The following is a 20,735-nucleotide window of genomic DNA, read 5'->3' as shown; positions in this document are numbered from 1 at the left end:
CGCAGCAGGGGCCTGAGCAGGAATCTGGAGGAGGAGACCTGACTCCACTGCCGCGCACCTGTTAGCAGGTGAGATCAAGGAGGTGCCAGGCGGAGAGCGTGGCAACCCCAGCCCCCGGCCACTCCACAGTTCAGGGCAGGCGCCACCACTCCACAGTGCAGGGCGGGGCAGGCATCACCGAAGAGCTCAGTGTCACCGTGAACAAGGTCTGAAAACCTGACCTGGGAGCAGAGGGTGCACCATCTAAATAGTTTTTGTTTAAAAAAAAAAAGATTGTATGAGAAACTAAAAGAAGAAATGCCTAAACAGAACTGTGCCGCCTGCATCTGAGGCTCTAGGACTTTGTGAACGGTGAAGCACCCCGCACTGGCTAGTTGTTGCTCTTTGGGGGACGCAGGAGCTAAAGGAAACGGTTACGCCACGCCACTCCATTGAGGCGAGACGAGCTAGAGCTTGAAGGATGTGCTTGCATACGGAACACAGAGGCTCCGGTGTCACTCCAGCGGTGTGCTGGGTCGAAGAAGAGTTAAAAAGGCAAGTGGTGGGCAGAGGAAGGAGGAAAGGTGACCTCGGTATTCATGGGGATGGCACCGAGAGAAAAGCTAGCTCTGACCTCTCCGCCAGCTCCTGCCCCGCAGCCCGGTGCCCTGCTCCAGGCTCCCCGCACAAAGGACAGACACACTCACAATCCAATTTGTTACACTTCCACCTTCCAGGGAGAGAGGGAGGTGAAATAAGAAAGAAAAAAAAATCCCATTATCTTTATCTGTCCTTCCCATCAGGTGCAACGGAAAATGCAAACTGGGGAGACAGCTGCTGTGAACTCTTTATATTTCACTCAGAAGATAGTGTATCTTTCTATTGCATACAGGAATTACTTATTTGAAAAAATACATCTTTTCAGCAGGACTTGAATAGCAAGACAGAGGGGGTGGCGGAGTTCCGGGGGCTATTGATAGAGCATTTGCATTAAACCAGAGGAATCTCTGGAGGTCAAGGCCCGCTGCAGAGGATGCGCTGGCAGAGGTGGGTGTTCTCTCCACCTCCCCGTTGTGTGGCCCGGAGAGCACGGTGCTTCTCTGGGCTGCGGATCCCTCTGCACAGTGGAACAGAATGGTGCCAATTATTTCCTCTGGGGAGTGTAGGGAGGAGACAGAGAGATTCCCATGGCTCAGAAAGAGGGGTATCTTGCTTTCCGCTACTGTGTGGAGAAATGAGGACTCTTCCTATTTGCATTGGTACCCCTGTGCCTGACACAGAGCTTGCCCCGAGGTACCCTCTTAGGATACACTGGTTGAAGAGTTTAGAAAAGCAAGAGATGCAAACCTGGTGAGGACAGCCTCACGCAGAGCAGAGTGGGGGTGATAGGGGCTTAAGACTTGGGAAAATTTAGTTTAAGGTAAATAGTCATAAATCTAGCAAGTAATGTGTATGTTAAGTTTTTGTTTCAGTAACTACAGATAAGGCCCATCCTGGTGTCTGAGAATAAGCAGTTGACCTCCTGGGGCACTGGCTGGAGATTACCTTGTCTGGAGACATCTGTACCAGGAAGAAGCAAGCAACTACCCTTCTCCCTTGGAGGCAACTGTTGAATTTCAAAGGCTTTCGCTGACACCTTGTTTGCCCTCCCCCAACCCCCTTATAAGAGATCTGGCTGGGAAAGAAAGAGTAAGATGGTTTGTTAGGGTATGAACCCGCCATCTTCTCGGATCGCCGGCCATCTGAATAAAGCGCCTATAAAAGATTCAGTCACTGTCGGTGCTTAATTGGATTTGGTAGTGACAGGCAGCCCGAACACCGGTGTGTTTTCCAGTTACAGGGGCAGGGGGGGCCTCGGCACTGTCCTCTGAGGGCTCCCAAAGCCCAGTCTGCCCCAGCGCAGTCCCCGCCCCCGCCGCATGGTGTCCTCCCTAGATGCCAACAGACTGAAATGCAGGCAGGCCCTGGGTCCTTCACTTTGGCTCCTGTGATGGTCAGTTTTGTGTGTCATCTTGGCTGGGCCACGGCACCCCGATCTGTGGTCCAGCGTTAGTTTGGATGTTTCTGTGAGGGAGTTTTTAGGTGACATTAACATTTAAACTGGTAGACTGTGCGCAAATCAAAGTGTCCTCCATAGTGTGGGTGGACCTCACTCAGGCGAAGGCCTCAGATAACAAGACACGGACCTGCCCGAGCAGGAGGAAAGTCGGCCAGCAGATGGCTTTTGGACTTGAACTGCCATGCCAGCTCTTCCCCGGTGTGCAGCCGCATGCTACAGACTGGATGTGCGTGTCCCCAAAGTTCACATGTCAGAACCTAACCCCCATGTGATGGTGCGAAGAGGTGGGGCCTCTGGGAGGTGATGAGGTCATGAGGTCATGAGAGCCCTCGGGAATGGTGTTTGCACCCTCACCAAAGGGACCCCAGAGGATCCCTTGTCCCTTCAGCCAGGCAAGGACACAGGGAGAAGGTGCCAATCAGGAAGTGATCCTCACCAGACACCAGACCTGCCAGCTGTTGCTTAAAGCCACCCAGTCTGAGACACGTCACAGCGGCCTGACCGGAGGAAGACTCGGTAATCACGTGAGCCAACTTCCCACCTGTCTGCATGCCTGCCCACCCGCACACGTGAACTTGCACCTCCCACCTGCACACGTGTGTCTCTCCAGGGAGCCCTGATGAGTACAGCTCCCCACCTTGCTTCCTTAAAGCCCGGAAAAGTCTGGCAAAGGTGGGGCATGGCAAAAGTGGGGACCTTCCATCTGAGGAACAGTGCGCCCAAGTGTCAGGACTGAGGGGCTCAGCCAGGCCCGGAGCTATGGGGGTGATGCAAGGCAGAGGAGAACGTGGGGACAGGATTTACTTGGGGACAGTTTCAGCAGTAGTTGAAAATGCCTTTGCTTCCTTCTGAGCTGCCCTGGGACAGGTGTCCTGGCCTGGCCAGGGGCCGATGTCGGGTTCGGGGCGGGGCAGGGGGAGGGGGAAGGCGTCTCTGCCCAGCGCCCCAAGCTGTGGGCGGAGGTCTGGGGAGGGGGAGGCGGGGAGGTGGGGCTGTCCCCCCTCTGCCCGCGTGTGTGGCTGAGGGAGGCCTCTGCTTGCCTGTGTGTTACACTTCCCTTTGGCATAGATTATTTTTTTTATAACAATCACACCTTATACTTGTAAATTGCTTTTAGTCTTTCAAAGCACTTTCACCTACAGGATGGAAAAGCTCACCCTGCTTCCCTCTGCTCTCGGGGGTCTTGAGGCTGAGCCTAATTGCACAGGAGAAGCATTTGGGCCTCTGAGGGGCCCCACTTCCCATGTTACACCATGCCAATGGGCTTTTGCAGAAAGAAGGCTGGGGTGCTGGGGGCAGCTCTAAATGCAGGGTTTAATTAAAAAAAAAAAGACGTGCCTCAGAAAAACACCCGTCCGAGAGGCCTTTGTTAGTTCAACACAACTAGGCCACCCCGCCCCCCTGGGGCTCTTCTTTGGCCTCTGCCCGTCATCTGTCCCTGCTGTGGAGGCCTTGTCCCCCAGGGCGGCCCCTGCATCCTCCCCAGCAGCACCTTCGATAGGAGAGGTGGCCCCTTTGCTCTCTTGGTACCTGGAGTGTGAGCACGGTGCAGGGGACCCTCCCCCTCCCGCAAGCATGTGGCCTTTCCCTGGCCTGAGCAGCCTCCAGCTTGGCAGAGCGCACCCCTCAGGCAGGTCCCGGGGGCCGCACAGCTCGGGCTGCCTTCCCTCCGCGTGGATGCAGGACTCGGCTGCGGCTGAGCTGGGGCTGCGGCCTCCACTCCAGATGGTTTATCACTGTGGCTGTGGGGGGCCTGATTTCTTTCCATCAACCACCTGCTTCGCTGGGCCTGCACCCCCAGGCCTTTTAAGGGAGCAATTTTCTAGCACTAATAAGATGGGGAGGCCTGGTCTTGAGCTGCATCTACCAGCCACAGGAGTGACCTCTCTCTGGGCAACCAAGCTGGCCCAGGAGAGCTGACCCCTGACTCTGCTCTCAGAGGGCTCCGCCCTCCAGAGATCCACTCCAGGGTGTCTGTGCTCTTCCCCACCCATCACCAGAGGAGTTCCAGCGCACAGCTGCATGTCGGTGCTTCGGGTGGAGGCTTGAGCAGACACTCGGTGCTCCCTGTCGTGGGAAGTCGCCCCATTCTGGAGCACCAGAAGCACACAGTCTGTCTGCACCACACACAGGAGCCCCTCCTGGGCTCTGCACCACCGTTCCAAAGTCGCCTTCCAGCAGGAAGCCACTCGCAGCAGCTCCTCCTCTTAGCCCCACTGTGTCAGCACCACCCTCTCTCCACGTCGTAGAGAGGGACCCTGAGCAGCCAAGTGTGGCCACGGCCATGGCTCCCTTAAAAAACTAAAGGACGGTGGATGCTCCCTGGGACAGCCACTGGGGAGCAGCCCACTTAGTTGTCTGGGGGTGGTGGGCACAGAGGGGGGCAGGGCTCTTTCTTCCCAGTGACGTTTTGTCCCCCACTGGCTCTGCAACAGGCCCCTTCCCTTCATCAGTCTGTGGGACCCTCATGGCAACAGTCACCGCATGTGGACACAAATGTCCAACCTGACTCCAGGGACCAGTGCCCACCCCCCCCCCCCTGCCACCAACTTGAACATTTCTTCCCTCCCTCCCTCCCTCCCTCCCTGCCTTCCTTCCGGAAATGACACACACAGACACGCCTCCAAAGTGAAGGAGAGCACGTGCTCACCCACTCTCTCTCCCCGGGCACCCGAGCTCCAGGCGTGGGGCCAAACACATCCCGCCAGCAGCCCTGCCAGAGGAGACGGGGTGAAGTGAAGCAGTAAAACCCACGGTGAGTGAGCAGAACCTCCTGGTCCTGCGTCTTCGGGCATCAGAATTTGGGTGGGGCACGGCAATGGGAAAGGGCGAGGATTCGCTGTGGATTTTAGAAACTAGCGCAGATGCCCGTGGCTTAGCTGAAGGCAGCTTTGGGGCCAGATGGATGGATTAGGGGCCTCTGGAGGTCCTCCCTCCCCTGTGTTGCCACAGTTGCCCACCAGTCGCAAGCTCACACACCCACCCATAAATGCCCTTCCTTCCATGGCCGGGATCTGCAAACAGACACACGCGGTTTCCTTACGAGTATTATTCTCCCAACCGGTACTGGCCGCAGCCAGCGCTGACTGCGTGTGTGCCAGGGGCCAGGCACGGCATTCCAACGCTGTGCATGCATCTCGTTTCATTCTCGCAGTGAGGCGGGTACTATTATCTCCATGTTATAGGCAAAGAGACTACGTCACAGAAAGATTAAATAACTTGACCTCAGTCTCACAGCTAGACTTGGGGGCCCCAGGACTCAAATTCAGGTGTGTTTGACACTGACCCATTTGCCAAACTGCCTCTCTTCAGCCCTGGTCTCTGTGGGGGGGGGCTCCCTGCTGGGGTTTCCCCAGGAAGATTCCTTATTAAACACTCAGGCAAGTCATAACTGGGTCTACGTACAGCTGGCCCTAAGTGGCCTTGCCCCTGTTTATGTAGGCTATGCGATCTATTCATGGAACACTCAAATGCAATGCCATCCCGCTCCCCACTAGGCTGCCAGAGCTCATTTTTCTCTCCTCTCTCCTCCATGCTCCATCGCTGACCCAGATCCCTCGTGCCTCAGGTAGTCAGCAAAACTCACAGAGACAGAACAGAGGGTGAGGGCAGAGCCTGGGGGCGCAGCAAAGGCGGTGGCATGACCTCTGACCACAAAGGCTGAGACTAGAAGCCCCTCGGTGCAGAGAGGACGCCCCCACGCCCACCCCTCAGCTCATCCAAAGCCCCCAGAAGCACTCGATGGCCAGCAGACCGTAGCCCCTCTCTGCCTATTGCTCACTAAGTCGCCATGAAGGTGCACCCCTCTTCCCTGGGCTCCTGGGGCCGAGTGAGCCTTCTCCGTGCACCCTGGTTCCCCCATTGAGTGCCAGGTGCTCCTGACCAATCACAAGACAGCTCCCGGGTGGACCGTCGACTCACCCAGGTCCATGTCTGCAGCCTTGGGCCGGTGGGAGCAGGGCACATTCTTGAAGATGGCGTCCAGGATCTTCTCCTTGACCTGAGTAATGGTGTCGCAGTTGAGGATCTTCACTGGGACCTCGGGGCTGTTGGCGTTGTCTGGGTTGACACAGCTTAGGACCTGGGGCAGGGGGAGAGACGGAGGTGGGGGAAGGGCAGCAGGAAGAGCTTGGAGATTCCCAGCAGCATTGCGGGTTCCTGTGCTGACCAGCTCCGCCTCTGCACACGGCTGGACTGGACAGGGGTGGGAGAGCCCAGCCCAGCTGTGTCCCCACCAAGCCCTCCGCCCTTCTTGTCCTACAAGCAGCGGGAAGGTGCCGTGACTTCAGTGTCATTGCAGGAGTAGGAGCTGCACACTTGATGAACGTCATTAAAATCCTGATTTTTTTCCCCAAGGAGAACAATGTCCAGGCAGGAGGAGGCGTGAGGGGAATCTGCATGAGACTGGACAGTAACGCACGCATGCATGTGCTCTCTACTCCCACACGTGCGCGCACATGAGGGCGCATGCCCAGACCCTCGCCCACCTCTCAGACGCCTGGCCGCGTCTGTGTGTGTCAGCAGTCTGCCTGTCTAGTCACTCGCTGCACACACACTCACACTCATGCGACTCTGGCGCCTGTCTCACAGGACTTTGCAAGATTCGGGTTTGTGAGGGTTTCGGGATGATCGAAGTTGGCAGAGGCTCGGAGAAGCGTAAAGTGTTCTTAAAACAAACACTTTAGGGTCCGGCCGCCTGCGATCCCTTCCTGGATCTGGACCTGAAGCCTTGTGCTGGGGGAAGAGGCCACCCTGGGCTGGGGACCTCCATTTCTCTTTTTGGGACTAGTTGGAAGAGTTAAGACTTTGCTTAAAGCACCAAACTCTATCCTTTCCTTTAAAAATGTCTGGGCTGTTTCCAAAGACTTTTCTTCTTGGCTGTTTTCTGAGTGGGCCCTCCCTCCGTGGATGAGACTGGGTGGGACCCTGGGTGGGTGCGGTGGGGCTCAGGTGCCGTCTAGTGGCCACGCCACGCCCACCTCCCTCCGGCCCTGCAGCCCAAGCCCGCCCTCTCTGGGCTCTCACTGCACGCCCCCACCCCAACCGTCCCCCACTGCCCGTCTGGTGTGCGGACGGACAGCAGCCTCCCCCACCCCCACGGCTCCTGCTGCATGTGGTGGCAATCAGAACCCCGGCCCCCGGACGCCTGCCTTTCATTAGCGGCCAGACTGCTATGAGCTCAAGTGGGAACATGCTTCTTCCATTAAGATGAAAAAAACCTCCTACAACTATAAAACCCAAACTCCCTCATTTTCGAAATGTCCTAATCTGAAAACAATGGTGGGAGGAACTCTGAACCAGGGGGCCCCTCGGAGTGCCCTCTCCCAGCCGCTCTGCCCTTTAAAAGCCTCCTCCTCCCCGGCCCTCCCAGCCTCTCTGGGAGCCTGGCCTGCCCGCTGTCCTGTGCTCTGGGCCAGCGGTGGGGCGGCCTGGCCTCCCCTAGGCTGCAGTGCAGCTTGTTCTGGGCTCCCTCCCCGAGAGACCAGGAGGACAGGCTGTCGCCTGAGCATGCTCTCCTGACACTTCTCCTTGTGCAGGGTCCACGGTGGCCACGTGAGAGCTCCGTGGGAAGCTCACGGCACCCAGAGAAGCAGCAGTGGCCCCACTGAGGGACAGGGTTCCCCAACCACTGGCCACGCCACAGGTCCCGCCAGAAATGCCCTCCCCACCTCCACTCCCATGCCCCGTGGCTAGTTTCTGAGCGAACTTTTTTCTGCTACGTCAGTGTTCCTCACACTTGAATGAGACCAGGATCACCGAAGGGTGTGCTAAAATGCAGATTCTGACTCAGAGGCCTGACAGGGTGCTTGGCATTCTGCATTGTAGCAGGCTCTCGGGTGATCATCCAGCATTGAGCAGACCCCCAGGGGGTGCCGATGGGCACTCCCTGCCGCAGGGCCCTGGTCCAAGTTCCAGAATCAATGCAATTACCCACTCAACACTTAAGTGGGGCAGCTGCTATGGAGTGACCCATCCCGGAGCCTGTCAGCACCTGTCTCATTCTCCGTGTTTTTCCCTCCTGCCAAGAACAAGGTTACCCTCGGTTCACCCAGCGCACCCTGGGCTCCACCCACCACGGCCAAATTCTGCGACTTTCTATCCCCCCCACCCCTTCCTCCTGCAGTCTCCTGTCAGCCCAGACTGCTCCTTTCACAAGCCTAAGGGTGGCTGTTAAATCTCCCTGCAGCCAAATTTCTTCTCTGGGCAAAACGATTGCAATTTCTCTCCCCCCCCCCCACCGCCCCACCTTCCCCAGGGGTTTCCAACTTCCTGATGCCCTTGCCCGACCCCTCCCCCCTCCTCACATGCTCTGTAAGTGAGCCTGAGCTAGCCCTGCTAACAATACTCCGGCCTCCGGAATAAAGGGTCCTGCAATTTGGGTGCAGAGCATTATTACAGCTCATTGTGTTGGATTCAATGCTGGGGAGCCTCCAATGAGAGGGGAAAGAAAGGGAGCGAAGGGAGAGAGATCAGGCAGGAGATGTTCCAACGGCAGTTCTAGCTCATTAAGAAGTCTATTCAGGTCTCTATTTTTGGAAGGGTTTCTTCCCTTTCCCATTTTAGTCAGAGCCTCTGACTCCCCTCCATAGCACACCATGCCCGCAAGGAAGCAGGGACCCCGGCCCCACGCTGCCCCTTCAAGGCTCAGCGACCGAGCCAGCCCTGGCAGGTCCATCAGGACGAGGCTGGGCTTCCCGGGCCTCTGAAGATGGGGTAGCACAGGTGCGTTAGGGTGGCCTCACTCCCAGACGGCAGGAACGCCTCTGTTCAGAGTGGCAGGGATGGTCCCCGAGCTGGCCTCTGTGCCTGGGGTCCTCCCTGGCTCCCCAGCCCTGTCTGGTTCGGCCACGCCTGGCCTGCCTCCTGCTTCATCTCCCCATCGTGGGTTTAAGTCCCATCTGGTGTCTGCCTTCCCCTCTCGGGCTCCATAGCGCATCAGCCCCGGCACCCAACTTCTTTCTTATTTTCTCTTTCCCTCTTTCCACTTCCTCTCCCCTTCCCTGCGGAGGGCCTGCTGGGAGAACACTACTCTCTCCAACGCCGCCTGAGCACAGGCTCCCAGGCCTGGAGAGACGGGCAGCCCGTGGACGGGCCTGGTGGGACCGAGGCCGCGGGGCCCTGGGAGCCAGCCGCCGAGAGCGCTCCCCCCGCCCGGCTCAGCCCCTGGCACACCTACCCCCGCCTCCTCCTCGGCACAACTCAGGCAGCTCCGTGGTATTGTCATCTCTGTTTTAGTAGGTTCTAGTGTTACTCCCCTTTTCTTTTCCAGAAAAACCCCAACTCAGAGAGATGAAGGCTAAGATGCACCCAAACCGCCCAGCTGGTCGGAAGCAGAGTCCGGGCTCCCCCCGGTCTGCCTGTTTCCAGCCCCATGCTCCCACACACTGAGCTGTGCCGTCTCCTAGGGTGGCGGTTTCTGTCAGGAGACGGGGGTCTAACCTTGATGGAGGGGATGCCCCCCATTCCCTGGACCAACGCCTTCATCACTAGGTATTCTGGCCTCACATGGTACAGCTTGGGTCACACCCTATTTCAGTTTAACCCAGTAGGCAGAGGGCGGCTTCCAAAGCACAAGGAACTCTTTCCTGCCCCAACCTGCTGTTTGCATGAAAGTGCCCCCTCTCCTCGCTGGGAGAACTGACGAGACAGGAGGTGTTCTTTCAGGGGCTCAGCCAGTCAGCCAGCGGCCGGCAGGGGCTTAGGGCCCCAGAGTTCAGTGCACCGGCCCGGAACCCCACTAGTCTCTTGGTGGAGGGTTGCTCAGGTGTGTCTGAGCTACTGGTCTCCAAACCCAGAAGCCCCGGTGTGGTGGTGGCGGTACAGAGGACATTGGGGTGAGACGCACAGGTGGATCAGCTGGCTGGACCCTCTCGGTGGGCAAACCTGGAGAGGCAGCTGTTTAGCATTTCCACTGTGACTTCTGCCCGGCGGGTACTGGGCAGGGGCTGGACAGGGCCATAGGCCGTTGCCCAGGGCCCCGGGGGAAGGAAGGCCGTCGGGCTGGCTTACCAGGGTTTTGTAGTCGATCTGCTGGCGGATGAGCTTGTCCTCGCTCAGCGAGTAGCGGGCCTCGCCCGTGATGGCGTCGATGGGCCCCTTCTCCATCTGCTGCTTGATGGCGCAGAACAGCGAGAAGAGGGGCTCCCCGGCGCACTCCTGGGCACGAGAGAACCACGCTGGGCAGACGCTGGGCCACCGGGCGTGAGGGCCCAGCCTCCCACGGCCCTGCTTCCCCAAAGGGCTGCTGTCCGCTTCTCCGCTTTCCACCCTCTCCGCCTGCTCCCACCTGCTTTACGCCTGGGTGTTGCGCTTCCTCCTTCAGAGGTAGGTCTCCCCGGGACCTTTCGGCCACAGCATCCTGTCCCATCTGCCCTGCCCTACACTCTTCTCCTCTTCCCTGCCTCCTGTCCCCTCTCCGTGCCTTCTCCCTGCCCCACGCCACCCCGCTTTCTCTGCAGCCCCATCTTGGGCCCGAGGTCAGTCCCCAGTGGGGTGAATGCTTAGCAAAAAAAGTCAATAGTTGGATGTCAGGCACTTCCAAATCCCAGGCACATCATCGACTACTCTGCTGCCACAGGCGCCTTCTGTACCTGCCCGGGGCCCTGCTCAGCCTCAGTAAGTCTGGGACTGGCAGGGGTGGGAGGGGGAGGGAGAGGGAACACAGGCAAGCGAGGGGTGGATTGTTCTTAGCTAAGGGCTGCTGCAGGGCCCTCTCAAAGGCTCATGTCCTCTCACATGGGAGAAAGCAGCCCGCGGGGCTCTGTCTTCTGACATGGCCGGTAACCCACTTCTTCAGTGACTGGGGGACCCGCATTTCTGGGTGGGGTACCAGCAGCCAGGCCCTGGGGAGTGAGGGCTCGAGGGCCGGGAGGGAAATGGGGCAGCCCGGGGAGGATGCAGGTGGCTGCGGGGCTGGCGGGAAACAGAGGCCAGGGGGCCCCCGCAGCCAGTCGTACCTTGAGGAACTTGTAGAGCAGGAAGGTGAACCAGTTGGTCAACATCTTCTCGGCCACTGACTCAGTCCTGTCACCCGTCACCAAGGGCACCAGCAGAGGACGACAAAGACAGAAGCAGCTGGTCAGACCCCAAGGACTGGGGAAGCAGGGGAAGAGGTCTGTGTGGGCCTTGCTCCCTGAGGTTTTCGGGTCAAATCTTAAGAATCCTAAAGAATACTTGAGTCTACGGACATGTGGACACCCCACAGCGATGGGACAAGCTGTGCCTCCCAGGCTGGGACGTGATGTTCTGGGCGTCAGGCTCCCCGTGGGTCCGGTGGGAGTGGCTTAGAGCTGCGCCGTGCACTTTCTGTGATTAGGGGAACACTCTCCCCGCGCCCTCTGGTACGGCAGCCACCAGCCTTACGTGCCTACCGGGCACCCGGAGAGCAGCTAGTGTATCTGAGGAGCTGAATTTTTCATTTTCTTTCTTTGATTAATGTAGATTAAAAATCACATGTGCCTCATAGTGATCACATTGGGCCATACAGCCTTAGAGAACTTTAGTTACTTGAGGCGAGAAAACAAAAAAACCTGGGAGATACTGATTTGGCAGACGATAGAAAGGAAGGCGGCAGGGGCAGGGGGTCACGGCAAAAAGGCCGAACGAGACTGACTTTGTCGCCAAAGCGGAAGACTCAGAGCTGACAGCAACACGGAACCGCACGGCTACCCAGCACATTGTCCTGTTTCAAAGGTCTCCATGTGCTTTGGAGCTTCCCCTGGGGACCCTTCCAGTGTTTCATTTGCAATAACAGAAAGTTCTTTGTTGAGTCTAACTTGCATCTTTCGTGCTGTTACCCAAGTCCATTTATTCTTTTACTTTGGACATGAAGATATGGTAGCAGTGTTACTGGCCGAAGGCCACTGTCGGTTGCACCCACTTGGAGAAAACAAACTATGGTCAACCTTGTACTAAGGGTGTAGTCAGCTCCAGGGAGAAACCGGCCCATCTAGGCACGTTTACACAGAGTTGAAAGTTGCAGTTGCCCAAAGATACCATTAACTAAAATCCCAAGGCAGCAGGGCAGCTGCCAGCACAGAGCGAAGCTGAGAGGAGAAAAGAAGAAAGATTATTGAGAGGAGCGGGGCGGCCAAGGGCAGGAAGAAGGAAAGGAGACGAAGGTGGGCAGGAAGGAGAGTGGGCATCTGAGAGAGCGAATAGAAAATGAGAGCAGCCCTGGCTGGTGTAGCTCAGTGGATTGAGCACAGGCTGCGAACCAAAGTGTCGCAGGTTCGATTCCCAGTCAGGGTACATGCCTGGGTTGCAGGCCATGACCCTCAGCAACTGCACATTGATGTTTCTCTCTTTCTCCCTCCCTTCCCTCTCTAAGAATAAATAAATACAATCTTAAAAAAAAAGAAAAGAAAATGAGAGCAGGAAACACCAGAGTCGGAGAGAGACCACGCCTGGAAAGGTGCGGCGGGAGCTGTGGCAGGCCTTGGCAGCCCCAGGATTACGCCGGTGGGTGGCTGCATGCTGGAAGTAAAACACAAATCAACATGAACCTGGCTGTTTCCGAAGCTGTGCACCTGCGCCTGTGTGTCGATAGCTTTGCAGCTGTGCAGGTGAATGCCCACTGCACCCGAGAAAGCCTGGTCAACCCTCTCAAGGCCAAAGCTATGCCCTGGACCGAGCAGGAGGCCCTGCCTCAGACCCAGAGACCAAGGTCAGGAGGTGGGTGGTAAATGGTGGTCCAGGCAGAGGGCTGGACATGGGAGTTTTCTGTCTTCGTCTACAGGAAGGCTAAAGATGCTGGACTGACAGCCTAGGGGAGAAATGCCCTTTAAGTACATGGGAAGTGTGAATGGCAGCGTGGATAGAGTTGGAGAGTCTCTATTTCCTATAAGGCCAAAGCCACAGGATCTGGTTATCACTTCACACGTGACCACTCAGGTTTCCAGTGTCCAGGATGAGGCAGCAATCGTGCCGAGTGGGCGACCCCGGACTGTGCAGAGCCTTGAACAGGTGCCAGGAAATTCTTGCTGCTGCCCAGTTGCCACTGAAGGATTTTAGTTCAAACACAGGCTGGACTGTATTTCTCAAACTCTGGTACGCATTCGGATCACCCAGGTTTCTTGCTGGAATGCAGATTCTGATCCCCTGTGCGTGGGCAGGGACCTGAGAGGCTGCATTTCCAATCAGCTCTTGAGTGGCTTTAAATTTTATTCATTTTTAATTACTTTAGATGTAAGTAGTCACATGTGGCTCAGAGCGATCCAGAGCAGACAGATAGCAGTGTGAGTGGCGGTGGGCTAATGCTTCCCATCCTGAGATGGTGAGGCGGGTGTCCAGAGAGGTCTTGGGGTGTCTCTCCTAAATCAAGTTCTGATTTAGAGGAAGCCAGGGGATGCCAAAAAGGCCTCTGAAGATCCCACAGGAGAAGAATTCCAGTAAAAAGGGTCAAAGTCAGGGGAGGAGAAGGGCGGAGAGAGGAGGAGACAGAGCAGACACAGGGGCAGATGAGAAACAACAGGCTGCGCAGATGGGCAGAGGCCAGTTATTGGTGCCGGCATGATGCACGGGCTCTTCCAAGAAGCTATGGGTGCACCTGGCCTCTGGGCCGGTGAGTTCTGAACCTCGGGGGGTGGGGGGGTTTGGCTGCTCCTTCTGGGAGCTCCACCCTGGTCTCCCTGACAGGCAGGAGGGCCAGGCTGCGTGGCCAGGGTAGTGGGTCTTCGACCTGTGTCGCCCCCTGCCACCCCTGGACCCGCCTCTCACCTCCTGAGCAGCAGCTTGGGGTGGTTCTTGCTCTCCAGGTTCTTGTCGATGAGGTCGGCCAGCAGCTGCTTCAGCACGTCAGTGGCGTACTCCAGCTTGCTCTGCAGCACCGTCATGATGAGCGAGGCCACGTTGCCGCGGTCGCGCATGGAGAAGCTGCGCTGGGACTCAAGCGTGCGGATGAAGGACAGCAGGAACACCTTGTTGTTGATGAGCTGGGCGAAGAGCTTCAGGCCTTTCTCCACGCGCTCCTGCCGGTAGCCCGGTACCTGCGGAGGAGACCCAGGGGTCTGACTGCCACCTGAGAGGGCGAGGCTGGTGGGGCCCAGTGGTGTTCCCCCTGGGGTGGGCTGTGCACGCTCTTGGCTATCCCACACCATCACTCAACACAGCAGCCAGTGCCCACCTGGCTAAGGCCATCAAGTCCTTGTCTAGTGCCAGGTGTTGTGCCAGGCATCTCCTGGGGCTCCTGGGAGCACTGAGGACCAGGCCAGCAGTGAACAGCCTGACACACAGTCGACTGGCTGAATGGTGGTGATTTTATCCTGCTTTACTCTAGAGGTTTGAGACTGGGGAAGACGAGCCAGGCAGCAAGAGCCCTGCTTGCCCAAAGCCCACGAGGTGGAAGACGCAGAGCCCAAACATTCATGCCACTCATTCAGGGAGGCCTCTAGGTTCTGGGCTCAGGGCCAGGTGCCAGCTAGAGGCAGAGACCAGTCAGACCCAGGCGCTGCCCTTATACGGTCAGCCAGAAGCCCACTTCGGGGCAGGGGCCCTGTGGGTCTGACCCTGAGCTCTGAGAGAAGCGCTGCCCTTGAACCACAGATGCCTGGCATCGGCAGCTCCCGCAGGTCAGGAAGCCGGGCGCTCCCACGTGTTTCCAAGTCGGGTCCCTTTCCACTCCCCTTGCTGCCGTGCTGGTACTTAGAAGACCGGGAGAGGCGGGAACTCACCAGAGCCAGGGGGTGCTGGCCAGTCCCCCTGCAGCTCATCCCAGCCAACCCCACATTCCCCAAGGCCTCGGCTGCCCTCCTGCTCGGTCCCCCCCGCCCCAGCTCCCCGCTTCCCCACTCCACAGGTGCTGAACAGGGAGGGATGAGGGAGACTTGGCAGCCTCGCCTTGCCATCAGCCGGGCCTGTGTGCCTAGCTGCGTGTCCCCCATTGGTCTCCGTCTCGGTACTGTGACCACCCCCTTGCACATGTTTTACTTCCTTTGTCCATCAAACCCCTCAGAACAGCATCTCCACAACTTGTCCTAATAATAACAGGCAATGTCACTTCTTGGGCGCCACCACGTGCGATGTGCCGTGTTGGCACGTGGTTTACACTGTTCCAACTCAGCCTTCTGGGGACCTCGCAGGGTGGGGTGTGCCCTCTTAACAGCTTCGCAGAAAAGCTACTGCCGTGGTCCCCAGGCCAGCCAGCGGGTGAAGGGTAGTGACAGATTCCCAACTACAGACCCCTCCCTGCCTCCCCATCCCCGGCTATGTCTAAACCTACTCTGGGTTCGGGGGGTGACTGGAAGCCAGCACCGAGTCCTCCCTGTGGCCTCTCAGGCCCCTCAGCACGCAGGCTGGCCATTGAGGACAGGGGACCCACATGCAGGATCAGCACCGTGGCGCTTGGAGAGGAGGACGAGGAGGACACAGGGCTGACTGGAGGGCACGTCTGGTGTGACGACGTGCTCTGGACTTCCTGCTGCGGCTGCACTCGCCTCCGGGCAGCCAGGCCCGGGCCCTGGGACCCGTGGAGGAACAGCATCCCCAGCAGCCTGGGGTTTGGACTCGGAGAGACCGACTCCTACGTGCACGAAAGCTCCATCACCTCTGGGCTCTATTCCCTCATCTATAAAATGAGAATATGAGTGCCTGTGTCATAATGTTTTATGGGCATTAAATAAGATAATGTATGTAAAGTGCTTGGCGCACGCGGGGCGCACTTAAACGGCGGTTTTATTACCTGCCGCTCCTACTTCTCAGGCTGCTCTTCACGGACCCTCCCCCAGGGTCTCCCAGATATGCGGGGCATTGGCACAGGGTCTCAGGCTGCAGAAGGCAGGGATTTCTCCCCATTTTAGGAAAGGAGAGATGGCAGTGAAGTATCTCGGTAACGAGTATCCAGAACAATTCCCCTTTGTAACTTGCCACCCTGCCCCCTACACAAATGCCACTCCGAAACAAGACTTTCTTTATTCACCAGATGGTTCGATCATTTCGTTGAAGTCTGTGAGTATAAAACTGGATAGTAAATTTTAATTGTAACCCAATAGGGTAGAGTTTAGGAGGCAATGATAGGCTGCAAATGGAGTGTGTGGTTACTGTTCGCTTTCTGTTTCTAAAGGATGGGTGTGTGACCAGTGCCTGGGCAGCCACCTCCCTGAATGCCCGGACCCCGCCACGGTGGTCCCGGGGGGCCTGGTGGCCCACCATCCAGGGCAGCCAGAAGCCAGAAGCCACCTCCTTCTTCATACACATCTGCCTCTCATGCCCAATCAGCGGGCAAGTCTCCCCGCGGCTGGAGAGGCTGGAAACCACTGCTCTGGATGAGTTGTGGCTTCCCTGGGAATGTTTCTACACCCGGGAAACCAAGAGGGAGAAACTCGTCTGGTGGCAAAGAGGAGCTGGAAGGAAACGAGAACACGATGACCCCCACACACAAGCTCTCTGGGTCTCTTTGGGGAGGCTGGGTCTCGCATACCTCAGGCTAATGCAAAACGGTAAAAGTTGATTTCTGTCTGCAAGCAATTAATTTGTGAGTTTCATGGAAATGAAAAAGTCATATGTTCTGTGTAGATTCCCAAAGACTGAGAGCAGGCTCTCAGGAAGATGTTTGTGCGCTCACATTCACAGCGGCATTGCTACCACAGCTGGAAGGGGGAAGCACCCCGAGCGCCCATCGCCAGAGGCGTGGGTAACCAACGTGTGCCGTAGTAGAGGGGCTCTGATTCAGCCTTGAAAAGGAAAGTTCTGTCCCGGGCTGCAACACCGGTGAACCTTGAGAACACTTTGCTAAGTAAACCAGTCTCTGGAGGATAAATACTGTGTGATTCCACTTGAATGAGGCACCCAGAGCAGACGAATGCATAGGGACAGAAGGTACATGGGGGCTGTCAGGAGCCGGGGGAGAGGCAAGGGGGAGTGACTCCTCCACGGGCAGAGTTTCAGCTGGGGGAGACGCAAAGGTTCTGGGGCCGATGGCACTGATGGCTGCACAACAATGTGCATGACTTAGTGCCACCGATCTGTATACTTAAACATGGCTGAGCCCTAGCTGGTGTGGCTCTCTTGGTTAGAGAGTTGCCCGGTGGACTGAGGGGTCACAGGTTCGATCCCCAGTCAGGGCACATGCAAGAAGGCAAACATTGATTCTCTCTCTCTCTCTGCACCCCCTTCCTCTCTCTCTGAAAGCAATGAAAAAAAAAAATGCCCTCAGGTGAGGATAGAAAAAAATGGCTGAAACGTTATGCTTATTTTACCAAAATTAAAAAATGAAGCAGCGTGACTTGCTAGATTCAGAGCATACACCCAACAGTTAGCTATCTCGGGGGCTCCACCTCAGGGCCATTGGTGGAGCTGGCCGTTAACTGCTTTGCGAGCAAAGGCTGGGACCAGAAAGCCTTCCTCCACAATAAAGGCAAGGAAAACAGAGGATGTTCAGGCTGAAGGGGAAATTTTAAGGGGCCAGATGAGAAATAAGGCCACGGTAGCACGTAGGTGATTTATCACGGGGCCCGTCGGAGCAGCAGTTCCTGCTAAGTGCACAGCCCTGTGCAGAAGTCAAGCAGACACTCCCTCTGGCCAGTGCCTGCACAGCCGCGTGCCTCCTGAGTGATGGGTCTGCTTTATTTTATGGACCATATAAATCTTGGAACTAGTCTTATTTTCTGTTGCTACTTTGGCCACAATCTTCCATCCATCCTAATAAGTATCCAGAGCCGTAAGACATGACACTGATGTAGCACCTTGGAAGTCAAGTGCACAGGCTTGTTGTTGGGAGGGCGGGCTCTGGAGTCTGACCACCGGGGCTCGAATCCCAGCTTGCTCCCGCCCGGCCGTGGGGCCCAGAGTTCTCTGCGCCCTCCGCGGTGCCGCCGGCTTCGAAGGGCTCTCGGGCAGCTCCGTGAAGGCGTGTGTCCAAGCACTCCAATCTGGGCCGCTTGGTAGTCCACAAATAAATAGTGAGTATCCCGTGTGGTTGTTATTTTGCCCTGGTTTCCTCATTTATATGTTTCTCTTTTCTCGGGTACTTACCTTTATAATTCATTCCGAATCCCTTGAGGAACAAAGGGCAGTGTGACTATATGTGCAAGCCAGCCCCTACGCTAGACAGGAAGAGGGATAAAATGCTTGGAAGATGAGGTCCCTGCTGGTGCAAGAGAGAGTTAGGTGCTCATCACTCACTCTCCACTTCCCTCCCCGGCGTGCCACTGATCTTTTCCATGTGGACTTACTGAGCACCAACTCAGTGGTGAAATCATCAGATCGCAGTTGCTTAAATAAGGGTCCATGAACTCCTGACATTTGTTTGCCAGATTTCTTGCTTCTGTGAATATGCACAGTTTTTCTGAGGACAGGGTCTTGCATTCAATTCTCAAGGAATCCATGACCCCCTGAGTCCCAAAGCCTTGCTCCCACCTCTGCTCTGAGGCTCCCGGGCTTGGCCCTGCCTCCTCCAGAGGGACTGGCTGCTGCCGACAAGTGGGGGTCCTTGGGCACCGTGCATCCCCTCCTTGGCCTCAGCTTTCTCGCCTCTGGATGAGGCCACTCGACTCGAAGGTCACCCGCATCTCCCTCCGTGCTAACACCGTGGTGGAGAAGCGCTAGGTCACGGGTACGGCTCTCACCTCGAGGTCCCGGAGGACGGGATGGTCTTCAATTCCCGGGAAGAGCACCCGCATGGTGTAGGTTCTGTAGTCCAGGAAGGGAATCCCGGCCCCGTCCAGGTCACTGGTCAGCTCGTGGATGTCCGTCTGCAGCTCGGCAAAGGCTGGCACAAGAGAAGCTCGTGAGAACCCCGGGTGGGGCAGGTCCAAGAGTTACCGCCGACTCGCAACACTCAGAACCTCACCCAGGCCCCTGGGGGGCATGAGCAACGGGCCTCAGGTGTGCAGAAATAAGAACCGGGAAGTTTTAAGTTAAGTAGCTGAGGCAAACAACACAGGCATGGGAGAAAGGTGCAGCCCCAGGGAGCTGGTCATGGGCAGAATTTCTTCCAAAGCTTGGATGGGGGCAGGTGGCCCACAGATCTATGTGGCGGCTGGGGCCAGGAGCACCCCCACACGAGGATGAAGGGCTTTGTCTGCAAAACGTGCTCGGGGTGGGGGGACTGGAGAGGAACGGCAGGTGGGGGTGGAGGAAAGGGGGAAGTTCCAGTGATGAAGGGCCTACTCCCAATTCTGTGTTTTATAGTGGGTTTCCTTTCAAGACTTAAGAACAATTTCTTTTGAAGTCCCAGTTCTGGGCCGTACAGGTCACTGAAGCTATCAAATCACCAAACGGGGCCAGAATGGGGCTCTGCCACACCAATACATCCCTTCTGTATAAATACGCAGGGTGGGTCCTGTCCTTCCTTCCGCAAGTTGTGTGCAGGCACCGCAGTCTGTGGAGGCAGCTCAGTCTCCAGAGAGTCACGGAGCTGCACGCATCCTCTAGCCCAGGGGAAGCCAGTGCACAGGTCAAAGCCATCATGCAGCACCAAAGCAGTGACCACAGCCTGTCCTAGGCACAGCCGTATCCCGGGCCACCCTCTGCCACTGCAGGAAGTCAGAGGTGATGTGCCTGGCCCTTCTCTGCCCTGCCTGTCTCCTCGGCACCTGCACACATTCACACATACATGCAGGCACAAACACACACATGTAAGCATGCATGTACACACATGTGCACAAACCCAGAATGGATCAGCACATGCTGACAAAGAACCAGTGGACATGAACTAACCAATGTTTCTTTCTATTTATACAAACACAAGAACAGAGAAAAAATACTTTAGTTGGGGAATTTAGTAGAGATTCACAAGCCCTGCGTGGATCTAGAAAAGCCCTTGGAACGCAAGCCCCGTGTCCGGGAAGTTCCGGTGATCCCAGGAACACCACACGGCTGCCCCCCAACCCTGGGCCCCACCGCCTCCTGCGGCGCTGACTTCAGGCTGTGGAACTGGGGGTTTGGGGGCTTGCAGATGCCAATGCTTCTTGTATAACAGAACAACGGGGAGGCCCGCTGGCCACAGACAGGTGGCTGCGACCTCTCTGTGCTGCTCTGCTCCTGCACCCTGAACCTCCACTCTGGCCACACTGATGCAGGGGTCCTCGTCAAGGTAAGTGACTCTGCAGCAGAGCAACCCTGACGCTTCTAAGCCAAACTTACACTGATGTGTGTGTGTGTGTGTGTGTGTGTGTGTGTGAAAGAGGAGTCAGCCTTTTTGGCATGTGCTGTCACCAAAAGCCCCGAGGAACACCCATGTACATTCTGAGTGAGGAACACGCCTGTGTGTTTGAGGGAGCGCATGGGAATGCATGTGTGAGCATGGGTGTGAGTGTGTGCATCAGTGATCATCTGAGTGTGCAGGTCAGTGAGTGTCAGGGCTGTGAGGGCCCCAGCGAGGCCTCCTCTGGGCTCACCTGTAGGTGACGTGCTGGCTCACGGTCAAGTCTTCAGGAAGTCACCTTCCTGGGCCCTGCTGACATTCAAGAGCCAGCCCCGGGCACCCTGGAAATACTCTCACGTCAGACCCTACATGGCGCTCCACAAGTCTCCCCTCCCGGCCGAGCCCGTGTGGGCAGCTCTGCCCCAGGCTGCAGCCCCGGCTCTCTGTGCCACCTCTGATGCTCAGCTGGCCTCCCTGTCTGACCGCCAATGCCTCCGCCTCTGGAACATTCCGAGAGGAACCTGGCTGCACGCTCCCCCTTGCCGCCCCTCCCCGCTGGGGTGCCCAGCTGGCGGGGAGGAGAGGGAGAGAGCTGGCTTTTTATCAGTCTGCAGC

At 57.0% G+C, this 20,735-nt stretch overlaps 1 protein-coding gene across 2 annotated transcripts in view; it reads right to left on the bottom strand.

Annotated features, from left to right (window-relative positions):
- Window positions 1-20,735, bottom strand: part of PLXNA4 (plexin A4) — a 414,442-nt gene that overhangs the window by 27,888 nt on the left and 365,819 nt on the right. For both annotated transcript variants that reach the window (XM_045855525.1, XM_045855526.1), the window contains exons 21-25: window positions 18,601-18,743; window positions 13,757-14,025; window positions 10,996-11,062; window positions 10,049-10,195; window positions 5,960-6,119 (exon numbers count right to left, since the gene is read on the bottom strand). In XM_045855525.1, coding sequence (XP_045711481.1) covers window positions 5,960-6,119; window positions 10,049-10,195; window positions 10,996-11,062; window positions 13,757-14,025; window positions 18,601-18,743 — 786 coding nt within the window. The remainder of the gene's footprint in view (window positions 1-5,959; window positions 6,120-10,048; window positions 10,196-10,995; window positions 11,063-13,756; window positions 14,026-18,600; window positions 18,744-20,735) is intronic.

The sequence above is a fragment of the Phyllostomus hastatus genome, unplaced genomic scaffold (genome assembly GCF_019186645.2).
Source record: "Phyllostomus hastatus isolate PE091 unplaced genomic scaffold, TTU_PhHast_1.1 phas_scaffold_114, whole genome shotgun sequence".
In the NCBI taxonomy this organism is placed as follows: Eukaryota; Metazoa; Chordata; class Mammalia; order Chiroptera; family Phyllostomidae; genus Phyllostomus; species Phyllostomus hastatus.
Note: the sequence above shows the minus strand (reverse complement) of the source record. Positions and strands in the feature narration are given on the sequence as shown.